General features: G+C 32.4%; 1 protein-coding gene across 19 annotated transcripts in view; it reads left to right on the forward strand.

Moving 5' to 3' along the window:
• LOC140039793 (protein scribble homolog) overlaps window positions 1–13419 on the forward strand; it is a 62302-nt gene that overhangs the window by 11754 nt on the left and 37129 nt on the right. For all 19 annotated transcript variants that reach the window (XR_011842661.1, XM_072085394.1, XM_072085424.1 and 16 more), the window contains exons 6-14: window positions 3922–4066; window positions 4281–4353; window positions 5320–5365; window positions 6681–6764; window positions 8816–8998; window positions 9194–9302; window positions 9916–10016; window positions 10864–10971; window positions 12374–12634. Coding sequence is in view for 18 of the 19 variants with exons in the window: in XM_072085394.1 (XP_071941495.1) it covers window positions 3922–4066; window positions 4281–4353; window positions 5320–5365; window positions 6681–6764; window positions 8816–8998; window positions 9194–9302; window positions 9916–10016; window positions 10864–10971; window positions 12374–12634 (1110 nt within the window). In the remaining variant the exon portion in view is untranslated. The remainder of the gene's footprint in view (window positions 1–3921; window positions 4067–4280; window positions 4354–5319; window positions 5366–6680; window positions 6765–8815; window positions 8999–9193; window positions 9303–9915; window positions 10017–10863; window positions 10972–12373; window positions 12635–13419) is intronic.

Genomic DNA, 13419 nt, shown 5'->3' on the forward strand with positions numbered 1-13419 from the left:
TTACTCCTCTGTAAATCATAATTGAAATCCTTAAATATATATTTTCCTTCAAAAACATGAAAAATGAAGATTAATATAACAAACTTTAATGGACCATTTTGCAGTTTTCAGGGAACAATATTTGTTTATTTATTCAATAGTCTGTAGGCCTTAAACAGACGGCTGCTTGAAGGAAAATTTAAGCGTGATTGGAGAATAGGACTAACTACTGGTATCTTCCTACTTAAATGTCAAAGCATACATATTTTTGGGTTTTTTTTTTACATTTATTTTTATATTTCTATTAACAAATTTAATTGAAGGTATCTATTGTTAATCTTTCAGTTATTACCATGCAAACTAAATTTTGTTGAAGTGGGAATTGTGATGTTTTTTTAGAATACTTTCTGTACAAATAATTATCTGTTTAGACCATAAATTGTGTTACATGAGAATAAAAAAAGTTACTAATACAGTCTCATTCATGAGAGTTAGTCACAAAACTTGGGTAATTATTTAATGTGTACTTGGCCAAAATATAAATTACGGTAATCAAATTAGTTGAATTGGTGAATAAGCATTACGTAATGACTAGAGTAAGATTACAGAAAACTGTTTATAGCTCTGTCTACATTATCAAACTTTATGTGACAACAAAACAATATGATGTGCCTACATATGGATATGAGGATGTCATATCACTACCATATTTGGGCATATCACTACTATATTTGGTCACATCACCCTTTTTTTTTCAAAATTGTTATATAGTGTAGACAGAGCTTAAAAGGTTTGCATGGCAAAAATTTATATAATGGAACGTGTGCATGTATGTAGTTTAAAAAGAACTGTTGAGATACTCGCAAGTTTTCTCAGAGCACTCTCACTCATGAGGACGATCAAAGCAAATTGATTAGAATTGGATATGTGGTATACCACACAAACTTTATATCATTAGGCTTGCCTAGATAGATATGAAGTAGAAACAACAATTCCATTGAGTGGATCCTGCAGTACTATAGAACAATCAAACAGTATTGTATTGAGGTCAAAAGAGGTATAAAGCAATGTATTGTGTAAAGTTATCCAAGCACTTAGACCTGTACTTAGCCCTTATGATTCATCATACTATCTTAAACATGCTGAGCTGTTTACAACAATGATCACCAACAACAGATATGAGATATTAATCCTCATTTCAATGAGCAACATAAACTTTAAACTATTCAAGTTCTTTCAATTCTATTCACAAGGTTAACCATCTATTATTAAACAAATTATTTTATACTTCCTGTTGCATCCAAAATTAGCTAAAATTTGAGGAATTTAACGCAAAAAAATATGATACGAAAAGGTACGAAATAACTACATGTGAGAAGTTGAATAAATAAAATAAAAATTCCTGAAGCTAATAAGTTTGTTTAATTAAACTAAATTGAAATATTGCGATTTAAAAATCTTAATTTTGTCGTGCTAAGGGACAATAGTTTATTTATTTCAACAATATTTAATGAGGGTGATCTAGCCGAAGCTGATCATTAGGGATCCTCAGAACAATAGGGTTCGACTATCCCAAGTAACCCAGTAATATCAAAGAACTCAAGAATCTCCTGTTCTTCGCATTCAAAACACAGTATCAGAAGTACAGGGTTAAAAGGTCAAACTGGGCGACGCCATTTCACAGCATGGAGCAGCGCCCTCTCCAAGCTACGAAGTTAAACTATTAATTCCTAAAGAGGGCTCAGTCAATTACTCTATCCCCCTATAGTATTAGCAGATCCCCTCTATGATTTTGACTTTCTAATTTGATGTGGGCGCCCTACTCAATGGCTCACAATGGCACCACCCTTTTGCTCTATTCTATCCTACAATGCCTTTCGAATTGTCACAAGCTTTGGACGAACAGAAGATTCTTGTGTTTATAAGTTCTTTGGTAATATTTAAGTATACAGGTATCCAAGACGGTTCTTTCCACAAAATGTTTTGCATTGTGTCCGTCCACCTATCTCAGGATTAACCATAATTTAAAAGATACATATTTTCTTTCAAATTTCATATTTGTACGTATTGTATTTCATTGTAACATGATAGTTTTGCTTTTAAGTTGGATTTTTCACTAAAATAACACCTTTTGTCATCAAGAACTTGATGGAATTTTGAGGAATTTTACAAAATTGTCAGGGAATTTTTTTTTAAATAGTCGGAGACATGTCTTTGTGCAATACAATAATCACCTAGCATTCAACAAAGATGACAATCGGATAAAGCTTTACCTGTAAATATTAAAATTAATATACTGTATTCGTGTTAATCAAGAAACAGAAAATACTTTGTATAATTATTATGTGAGTAAGAAAACAATTAAATTAACAGCAGGTAGAATGAAGCAGTTCAAGCTGTTACTGTATCTAAGTACACTTATCAAAATAGGTAATTGCACTTGGAATATTCACAGAGCAACATCCAACATAACAAGTGTGACATTATTTATGTACATTACAATTTATGCTATTATTTTCTTGTAAAATGTTCATCACAAAAAGGAAAAAACAACGTATAAAATAGACTAGGCCTCGAAGCTACTGGTGACATGAAATCGTGCGTAAGTTGTTTAGCAACTCTGACGTCATTAAAAAAATAGGAGGTGCACAGCAATGTGCTGCCACACATGGGATATACCGGAATAACGCACACAGTACCATTTTGACTGCGGTCACTCAAGCATGAAATATGGCTTTTCTGTGTAAATTTGGTTGAATTTACTGATTTAGCCCTACAGTATGCAATTTTGGTTACACATGTAATTGTGTAGTGTTTAATACATCCACACACAAACATACTGTACTGTATTTTTCTCTACTCTTTGCATCTCAATTGAGTTCCTGTCAATGTCAACATCACTATTAATAATGTTGATTGGTATTTTCATATTTAATTCAAAGTAATTGAAATTTGATATTAACATATTAATTCCAGTTTGTTTTACTGTAAAGTAATATATTTATGGAACTGGGCAAATTAGCAAATAATTATACAATTGGTACAAATAGAAATTAATGAAAACATGCTGGTTGTCAGGACAAACTATTTGCATAAACCATAATTTCAACGTAAATTGTTAAATTAACGTTCAACTACTATAATGGCTTTGCATTTGTAAATAGCCGTACACTTAGAAATAGCCATGGGAAAAAAAACAGAACGAAACAGAATTTCTGTTTATAAGTAGAACGGAAGCATTTGACATGAAGAAACATAAAAGCATTACTCGAAGGCAATCTTATGAAAAATTAACTTAATATTATACAGTATGTTGTCTCTTTGATTAATTTTAAAGGGAAATTTACAATTACAGGGAAAGTGGACATTTAAAGGGAATATTTTATGTATCGTTTATAAATTTAAAAAAAAAAATCATTTGTAAAATTAAAAGGAATACAGCTACAAATAAGCATATTAAAAGGAATGTTTTAATAAGATTCAGACGGAATGTCCCATTTACAGCATAAGTGGACTAAAATAAAACAAATTTTGCCTACTTTAGCCTTCATTTACTGTATACCCTACAAATTAACATTTTTCATAGTGGTTTAACCCTTGTCATCTTCAGGTCTTTAAGCCTTATGAAGACACCCAAGTTTAAAGAAGTTCCATGTTTTGATATAATATCTTTAAAAAAAAAAGTGGTATGATACATTAAAAGGATTGTACCAAATTTATTCTAATGCAGTAACTAATGTACTTTTTTTACTGCAGTAACAATACATACTGTGGTTTGTTTCAATGACAGTTTATGAGGCAGTAAATGCAGTAAACAGTGTGTATGATTACCTAAAAAAAGTTGTATAAACCAGTTAAAATAAATGTAGTTTCTGCAGTAACTGCAGTAGATTAACGTTGACATGATCCCTAATTCAATTTGGTTATTATATCTTATTATAGGAAATTGGTAACCTAAGTAAACTAGTATGTCTTGATATCTCTGAGAACTGCTTGGAGGTTTTACCAGAAGAAATATCAGGACTGAAGAATTTGACAGATCTTCATTTGTCTCAGAACTGCTTAGAGAAACTACCAGAAGGAATTGGTATGTAATGAATCTTCTTAAAATTGGTAACATAGTGTACAGTTTTTTTTCTGTTATATAACATCAATATAAAGAAGAAATTTACACAATTTACATCATTTAGCATTACCCATCGATTGATCTGAGTGGAGACTTCCAACTTTATTCTTCTACATCAGCATAATGTAAAAAAAAACACATTTTACTAGTTGGATTAATCCATTATTCTTTATAGGTAATCTACGTCAACTTGGCATTTTAAAGGTAGATCAAAATCGATTGACAGTGTTGACGCCAGCAGTGGGAAGGTAATATTCATGTATTTATTGTTTGTTTCTGTCAGCACTACAGTATGAATAATTGGTATAAATGTCCTTACAAGTAGTGCAGTCATATGGTAAACCTTTGTCAACAGATCTTTTTCAGTTTAATGTGCTTGCCTTCCAAGATCCAGGGTTCATCCTTACCTACTAGTATCAGGGTTGTATCCCACAGACTAGTATCAGGGTTGTATCCCACAGACTAGTATCAGGGTTGTATCCCACAGACTAGTATCAGGGTTGTATCCCACAGACTAGTATCAGGGTTGTATCCCACAGACTAGTATCAGGGTTGTATCCCACAGACTAGTATCAGGGTTGTATCCCACAGACTAGTATCAGGGTTGTATCCCACAGACTAGTATCAGGGTTGTATCCCACAGACTAGTATCAGGGTTGTATCCCACAGACTAGTATCAGGGTTGTATCCCACAGACTAGTATCAGGGTTGTATCCCACAGACTAGTATCAGGGTTGTATCCCACAGACTAGTATCAGGGTTGTATCCCACAGACTAGTATCAGGGTTGTATCCCACAGACTAGTATCAGGGTTGTATCCCACAGACTAGTATCAGGGTTGTATCCCACAGACTAGTATCAGGGTTGTATCCCACAGACTAGTATCAGGGTTGTATCCCACAGACTAGTATCAGGGTTGTATCCCACAGACTAGTATCAGGGTTGTATCCCACAGAGCCCTGTTTTTTTACTCCACTGCCTAAGCTTCAAACAAGACTTAATTTATAAACATGATACAGTTACGTTCACGGTACACCATGTGTTCCAAAAGGACATCAAGTAAGGTATAGAATGTATCACAGTTTCGTTTGTTATGCTACAACTGTCTTAGCTGGAGAACAATCAAAGATAAAGCATGATTAAAGTTTATTTATTGTTAGCGAGGGTTTACTTGGATGTTATGATGAATGTTGTCATGTTTATTCTCATTTCAGTTGTACGTTAATAACTGAGCTCATCCTTACCGAAAACCTGCTACAAGTAAGTACCGCTCTCAGCACTTCCTCTTTACAAATTTGTCATCGGATACTTGACATTTGATATAGTATTCCCTGCTCTTGTTTGTTGTTGCATATTATTAATATACAGAGAAGACATGTAATATTAATTTAATCTATATAATGAAGAACATTAAATATTATATGCAGTGAATTTTTGGCTGAGAATAATCAATTAGTTTGTTTAATTGAAATATTATGTACAATACCCAAGGAGCCAGGCCTAGTATGATTGATTGATATACAACACAAGCTGAATGGGTTATTGTGTAGACTTTCTATGAGCCCTTGGGTACTTTGACCTCATACTGTACTTTGATCTCAAACTAAAATTAAGAATAGGGGGCATTCGATTTACGACAATTGTTTACATGATCCCTAATCTGCAATGACATAAGAACATTACTACACACATGTTCAACATTTGAAAAAACTTGAAATTTAAATAAATATCATAGAATCTAAAACATAACCAACACCATTTTAATTCCTTAATTGCTCAGAAACAGTTGGTTTAATACAGCCTAATTACAATATTATTCCCATACTTATTGCCATACTTAATATTACCATACTTATTTCCATACTTATTGCCGTACTTATTGTCATACTTATTGCCATACTTATTTCCATACTTATTTCCATACTTGTTTCCATACTTATTGCCATACTTATTTCCATACTTATTTCCATACTTATTTCCATACTTATTCCCATACTTATTGCCATACTTAATATTACCATACTTATTTCCATACTTATTGCCGTACTTATTGTCATACTTATTGCCATACTTATTTCCATACTTATTTCCATACTTGTTTCCATACTTATTGCCATACTTATTTCCATACTTGTTTCCATACTTATTGCCATACTTATTTCCATACTTATTGCCATACTTATTGCCGTACTTATTGTCATACTTATTTCCATACTTTTTTCCATACTTATTTCCATACTTATTGTCATACTTGTTTCCATACTTATTTCCATACTTATTGCCGTACTTATTGTCATACTTATTTCCATACTTTTTTTCGTACATATTTCCATACTTATTGCCATTTAACAAAATACTTCCAAGATAGTATAATTATGTTCGATTACGATTATCAAATATTATAAATGTGAAAGTTTATGCATGAGTGAACATGTGAAAGTACACAGCCGTTTTTATGTTTGTCACGTAAAAGATTCAGGAGCAGTGTGTGCATTTAAATTTTTGTTATAATAAATTGTAATTACCATCATAACATTGTATGTTTATAATTGCTTTCATTAATATTATTTTACAGGAATTGCCATCATCTATCGGCTTTCTAAAGAAATTACATAATCTTAGTGTGGACAGAAATAGACTAACACATCTAGTACCAGAGGTAGGTTATTTTTTTTTTTTCTTGGTAGAACATTTTTAGATTTAATCATTCATGTAACAGACACCATTTTCAAGGACTATATTTGAGTCCCACGATTGGTGACAATGTGTTTCAAGATGTGACGCATTGCGATAGCTCCATCTAAATACTGTCTGTCATGATAAACTATAGCAACAGTAAATTCCTTTTAAATTTATTTTTATTAAACTACATTTTCTTGGAAGCAGAATCCCGAAAAATTGCAAATAATCGGTTTTAAATGGAATTCTCAAAATAATTGTTAAAAACATTCAAATGATTGGATGTTACGACTCAATTTAACCAGTTATCGCTGTGCAATTTGATACAATGTTTTACCCATCGATTTAAATGTTTTTGGAAGCAAAATGTATAAGTTGTATTTAATCTGTTTTCAAATAAACATTTTAATTTGCATTATGCAATAGAAACTGTCCCTTTGATATCTCACTCTGTAATTACTGGTGTATATTACTGTTGATGGTCATTATGAACCACACTACTACAATTGATTGATTTCTTTTCATTAGGTTATATATTTCACACTTCATTAGTTATGCTTCAGTGATTTCCTAATCAATACTTAGTTGTTTAAAATCAAATTAATTAACTGCTGACAACACTTAATTTCAGTATTATTAATACTGGAATACTTTAAACCAAAACAATTTTCAGATTGAGAGTATACTTTCAAGAGAGAAATATTTTTAAGTAACTGATTTGAGTTTTTTTCCATATAAATATTTTTTTATTCAAAAAATAGTCTGTATTTTTAAGCAGTCTAAATCTTATAGACATTCCTACAAAGACTTTTATGAACTTGGAACAGATCCAAAAGATAACAGGTTGCTAGCTGCTGCCAAGATCACTTGAATTAAATTTACTTGTATTATGTCTGAAAATATGAAGACTGTACAGTACTTATGGTATTGATATGCCCAAATATGGTAGTAATATGCCCAAATACAGTGGTACCATCATGCCCATGTATGGGCACATCACGTTTTTTTTTACATGTTTGATAGTGTAGACAGGTTAAAAGACTGTATCCCTGATTTTAGTTAAAAATAGAGTATACTTACAATAAGCATAACCTTACTTATTTTATTTAGTGAATGTTCTATGTTATTCAAAATTTGACATAAGCAGAGTATTTTCTCCACCCACTAAACATGGTCTTGTTTTATAAATGTTTTATTATGTTATTAAAAATATGATGACTTCAATATCATGTGATGTAATGGATGTTAAATAACATTACATACCTAGTTACTCTCCAAAACATAATCTTATTTACATCAATAAATGTTCTGTTGACTATAGTTTTACATTATTTAAGTTTATCTTATTTGTGTCATTCAATGTATCCACTAGTATAGACACAGTTTGTAAAATGTGTGTTGTAAATGTGTGATGTACTACTGTACATTACTGATGCCTGACCCACAAAGTAATGTCTTTTTAAATCTGAATAATGTATATAAGATCTCTTCACATTCAAGTGGATTAGATCTGTATATTTTAATGCGCTTTATGTAGCAACATCGTCTCAAAGCACTCTGTGTCAAAGCGCTTCGTACTAGATATGGTGCAGATTCATCTGTCAACAATGATAGTGACTACGATGAACAAATATACTGGGTAACGCCCTATACACTTTCTAACTCGGTTATTTAAAGTGCACACAAGCTAGATGTGTATACTGGACATCCAGTTTGAAGTCCTTAAGCTCTGTCTACACTATCAAACTAGTTTGACAAAAAAAGTGTGAGGTACCCAAATATGGTATATGTCCATGGGCATATCACATTTTTTGTCACATAGTTTGATAGTGTAGACAATGCTTTATACTTTTTTTACCACCAGGACTATGTTTGAGAACAGCCTTGATCCTGCTCCAATTTTATGGCCCACGACACCTTAACCACACAACAGTTTATAGAAATTCAATATTACAAAATTAATTTTACTAAATTAAATACTTGATTGTTCAATTATGCTCAATTAAAATGTTTATCCATATTTGTTTGTAGATTGGGCGTTGTAAAAGTCTTGGCGTGTTATCACTTCGTGAAAACCGTCTGACAAGACTTCCGCCTGAGATTGGTAACTTAAAAGATCTTCACGTTCTAAATATATCTGGTAATCGCCTGGAATGGCTTCCAATACAACTAACAAATTGCAATCTGAAGGCCCTCTGGCTCTCAGAAAACCAGGTAGGTTCATTTTATTTACTTGAAATTTTAAACCTTTATGGACTCGTTATTTTTTTAACAAAATTTGGAATCCATAACAAGTTTTTATTATGTTGTTATTTTTAGTTTCATTTATTACATTCAACATAAATGTAAAAATTCCAAACAATAAGCAAATATATGTTATTTTCAATATGTTTTGATTTATATTTATAGTCGCAGCCAATGTTAAAATTCCAAACAGATGAGATAGGGGCTCAAAGGGTGAAGGTGCTGACCTGCTTTATGTTGCCACAAACTGGGCCATCAGAGAGCATTAGTCTCGGTAGGTTGTAAAAACTTAAATGCATGTGTGAATTGAATATAAATCCAAAGGCAAATTACTGAAACAATGACAATGCTGTGGGTATCAGTGGTTGGATCTCAATGGAGATACAAAATAAAATAAGTACTGAAAAAATGACAATGATGTGGGTATCAGTGGCTGGATCTCAATGGAGATACAAAATAAAATAAGCACTGAAAAAATGACAATGCTGTGTGTATCAGTGGCTGGATCTCAATTGAGATACAAAATATTAAGCAAAATGCTAAATCAAAACAATAAAGTAAAACAGCCAGAAAAAGTAGCAAAGCTTTCGGGCAACACTAGCCCTTCATCAGTGCAAGTGTGAATGAAAATGGTAGTGTGGCGGGAACGTTTATAATAAATATAACATGATAATGATTTTGATATTTATAATAGTTATGGTGGTGATGATAATAATCAATTCTCATATTTTAACACGTCATCAATTTTATTACAACAGTAATAATAAATATTGATTTTTTGATTTTGATATTGATAATAATGATGGTGATCTATGTATCATCTTCTTTTAACACTTCAACAGTTGTATTACTACAGTAAATAATAAATATCAACTTTGTTTCTGTAGATAACATTTTGAAACCGAATGGAGCACCTGACGTTCCAAACAACAGTAAACCACGTGTCGTTAATTTCCCAGACTTCATTATGGATGACGACGATGAAATGGTAAGAACTGTTTGCTTTATAGTACCAATGTAGTCAAACCTCTATTAAGGGCACACTTAATTTTTACTTATTATTTCAACAATGTTTTACGAGGGTGGTCCATCCAGCCGAAGTTGATTATGGACCTTCACAAAAATACAACATGACAAGACATAAGCATGTAACAATAAAAATTTAATTAAATAGAATTTATAAAGATAAACATAATAAAAAATGTCATAAGGAAATTGAATCAATAGGAAATCAAATAAAAACATAGAGGTGACACCTGGATATCAGTTGGTTATACAAACATATATTGCCCCCATTCATTTCAAGGGAAAGTGTCCCCTATAGGAGTGTCCCCTTAATATGAGTGTCCCCTGAATAGTGGTGTCCCAGAAGAGGAGTTCTACTGAGTTGATTTAAAATGTAGACTTTAGCACAATAACAAACCATCCTGCCCAAAACAGAAAAATATGGAAACAAATTGTGGAAAGCGTAATGTCTGAATGACAGAAATTGTTTCAACAGCAGAGATAGAAGATAACATTTTTATGTTCAATGTTTATTCAACAATAATGTTTCTCGTTGGTTGATCAATAGTATTTCAAAAGAAAAAACTAAATGTGCATTCTCAAAGTTATTTGTGTTCTAAAAAAAAGTCGGTGTCAACAAATCTTTTTTTATATTATTAATTGCATTTTAAGAAAGACGTGATTGAATTAAATTTAAATACAGTATGTTAAACAAGAAATTCTTTTTGGTGTACATTAGCATTTCTGCCAGTAGCACTTGTATGTTATGTAAAGAGCACTTACATATCGTATTACAGTCTTTAATTTGTCATTCATTTGTTTCCTTTTAGAGTCAGTTCCAGAGACAGAACACTCCGCATCCTAAAGAACTTAAGGCCAAGGCTAAGCAGTTACACGATGCTAAGCGTGCAGCGCAAGCCGCGGTTGTTACTACGCAGGTTAGTACTGAGTCTAAAAATAGAAACATGATTTGTATTTATGACTGGGAAGAGCATAACATTAGGTTGGCAGTTCAAGGATTTTATTTCTAAATTTAACACAAATCTGAGATTATATATAGGTTTCCTGGTGAAGTTACATCATTTAAATACTCTACCATTTGAAAAGAAACAAATTTGCTTTCCTTGCAAAAAAAGCAAAGATGAATTTATCGACATAATGCAAAGGTACACACACATAAAGTGACAATTCCGATAATCATTGTGTTGTGACTGGTGAATTTACTTGCGTTGCAATTATATGATAAAAAAACAACAAATTATTACTTTCCGACCATTCTTTACACTTTATACTTAGAAAGAAATGTTGTTTGATTGATTGATTGATTTCGTTATATAATACAACACATTGCTGTTTTTTGACCTGTCACAAAATAAAGTACATCACCGAGTATAGTCCCAGGGGCCTTAGTAGGTCATTATAAAGAAAATTAGTGTTTCAAAATTTAGCCTAAATTAGTGATAACTTCAGCATGGAATTAGTAAGATCCTGGTTTTTTTTTAGGGAGACATAATTTTTAAAGCTCTGTCTACACTATCAAACTTTATGTGAGGAAAAATGTGATGTGCCCATATATGGACATGATGACATCATGTCACTACCATATTTGGGCACATCACATTTTCTTTGTTTTTGAATCTTTCTCCTTTATTAAATTAAAAAGAGTCATTTGATCTTAATGATTGAAGTAGATACTAATCACAAAGACACATAATACTAAGTCTCGTCCTTCAATGAGTACTGTTACACATAACAAAAAAGACAATATGATGATGATGTGATGACAAGAATGATGAGTACTTGACATTTGCCAATTACTAAATGTAATTGAGGCCACTACTTTTTAATTAATAATCCTTGGTAGCTCATCATTTGTTTGAAGCTTTTATTTGCATATTATAACTTTTAAACAATTCTGTTATCCTATACACTCAACGGTTTAGAGTTTCTCTATGCCTGTAATTTAAGCCCTATATGATTTGATAGCTATTTCAAATCCCAAGTTATAAGCTTCGAAAGTTTGATGAAAGAATGTTTGCGAATTTCTAAGAACCACGTCCCTTTTTCGTGCCGTCAATATCTCAGAAACTATGTATTGAGTTTCAGCAAAAGTTGGGTGGGAACTTTTTCTAAATTTGGTTGATTTGACACGGAATTACCCTATTGATTGTATACTTACATATACCAGAACTTATATGACTAGATTCCTCCATAACTTCCTATCTGCCATTGTGACATTCAGGTCATATCTCTCCATACCAGTATTCGTCTCTAGTCTCTAGAGCATTGTATAATTGAAGGTAAATAAATTGAACTTGGAATGAATACATTTCTTTTTAGACTACAAATGGACCTGAAGTAACAACAGCAACAGAAGAACTACAACAACAAGAAGAAGAAGAGTTTGTAGAGGACGTACCAGAAACAGAACCACTTATTAACGCCATGCCAGAGCCCCCTATTGATAGCCCCTTACCCGCCCCTGTCAGTGTCAGCCAAGTAGCCTTCCAGGAAAAAGTCATACCAACTGTAATCGAGACGCAAGCATCTCAACCAGAGTTGGAACAGAATTACGCGGACGATGCAGCTGATTATAACGAGGTAAGGAGCTAAAATGTTGCTATTAATTTTCTGGTACTCTTTGCGTTGGGTCAAAGGTCATTCTAAATTGGAACATTTGGTAATAAGGAGCTTTCGATTTGGGACGATCGAAGAACTAGGTTATGACAGGTTTATTCAGGGTTTGCATGCAAGAATTCTGTGATGTTCACCTTGAATTTCCTGACAGTTTTTGGCAAATTCTAGAGAATGATTAAAACAGACATATGTCATAGGTCATCACAGATTGAAAGATGTCTAATAAAAACTAATGTATGTATCTGCCTATACTGATACAATGGTGATATGCCCTAATAGGCATTATGATATGCCCTAATATAGGCATTATGATATGCCCTAATATAGGCATTGTGGTATGCCCTAATATAGGCATTATGATATGCCCTAATATAGGCATTGTGGTATGCCCTAATATAGGCATTATGATATGCCCTAATATAGGCATTATGATATGCCCTAATATAGGCATTATGATATGCCCTAATATAGGCATTGTGGTATGCCCTAATATAGGCATTATGATATGCCCTAATATAGGCATTGTGGTATGCCCTAATATAGGCATTATGATATGCCCTAATATAGGCATTATGGTATGCCCTAATATAGGCATTATGATATGCCCTAATATAGGCATTGTGGTATGCCCTAATATAGGCATTATGATATGCCCTAATATAGGCATTGTGGTATGCCCTAATATAGGCATGGTGTACCCTAATATATGTTTATAACAAGAGACTATAGATACATATTTGTATCTCATA

Source organism: Antedon mediterranea, chromosome 1 (genome assembly GCF_964355755.1).
Source record: "Antedon mediterranea chromosome 1, ecAntMedi1.1, whole genome shotgun sequence".
Lineage (NCBI taxonomy): Eukaryota > Metazoa > Echinodermata > Crinoidea > Comatulida > Antedonidae > Antedon > Antedon mediterranea.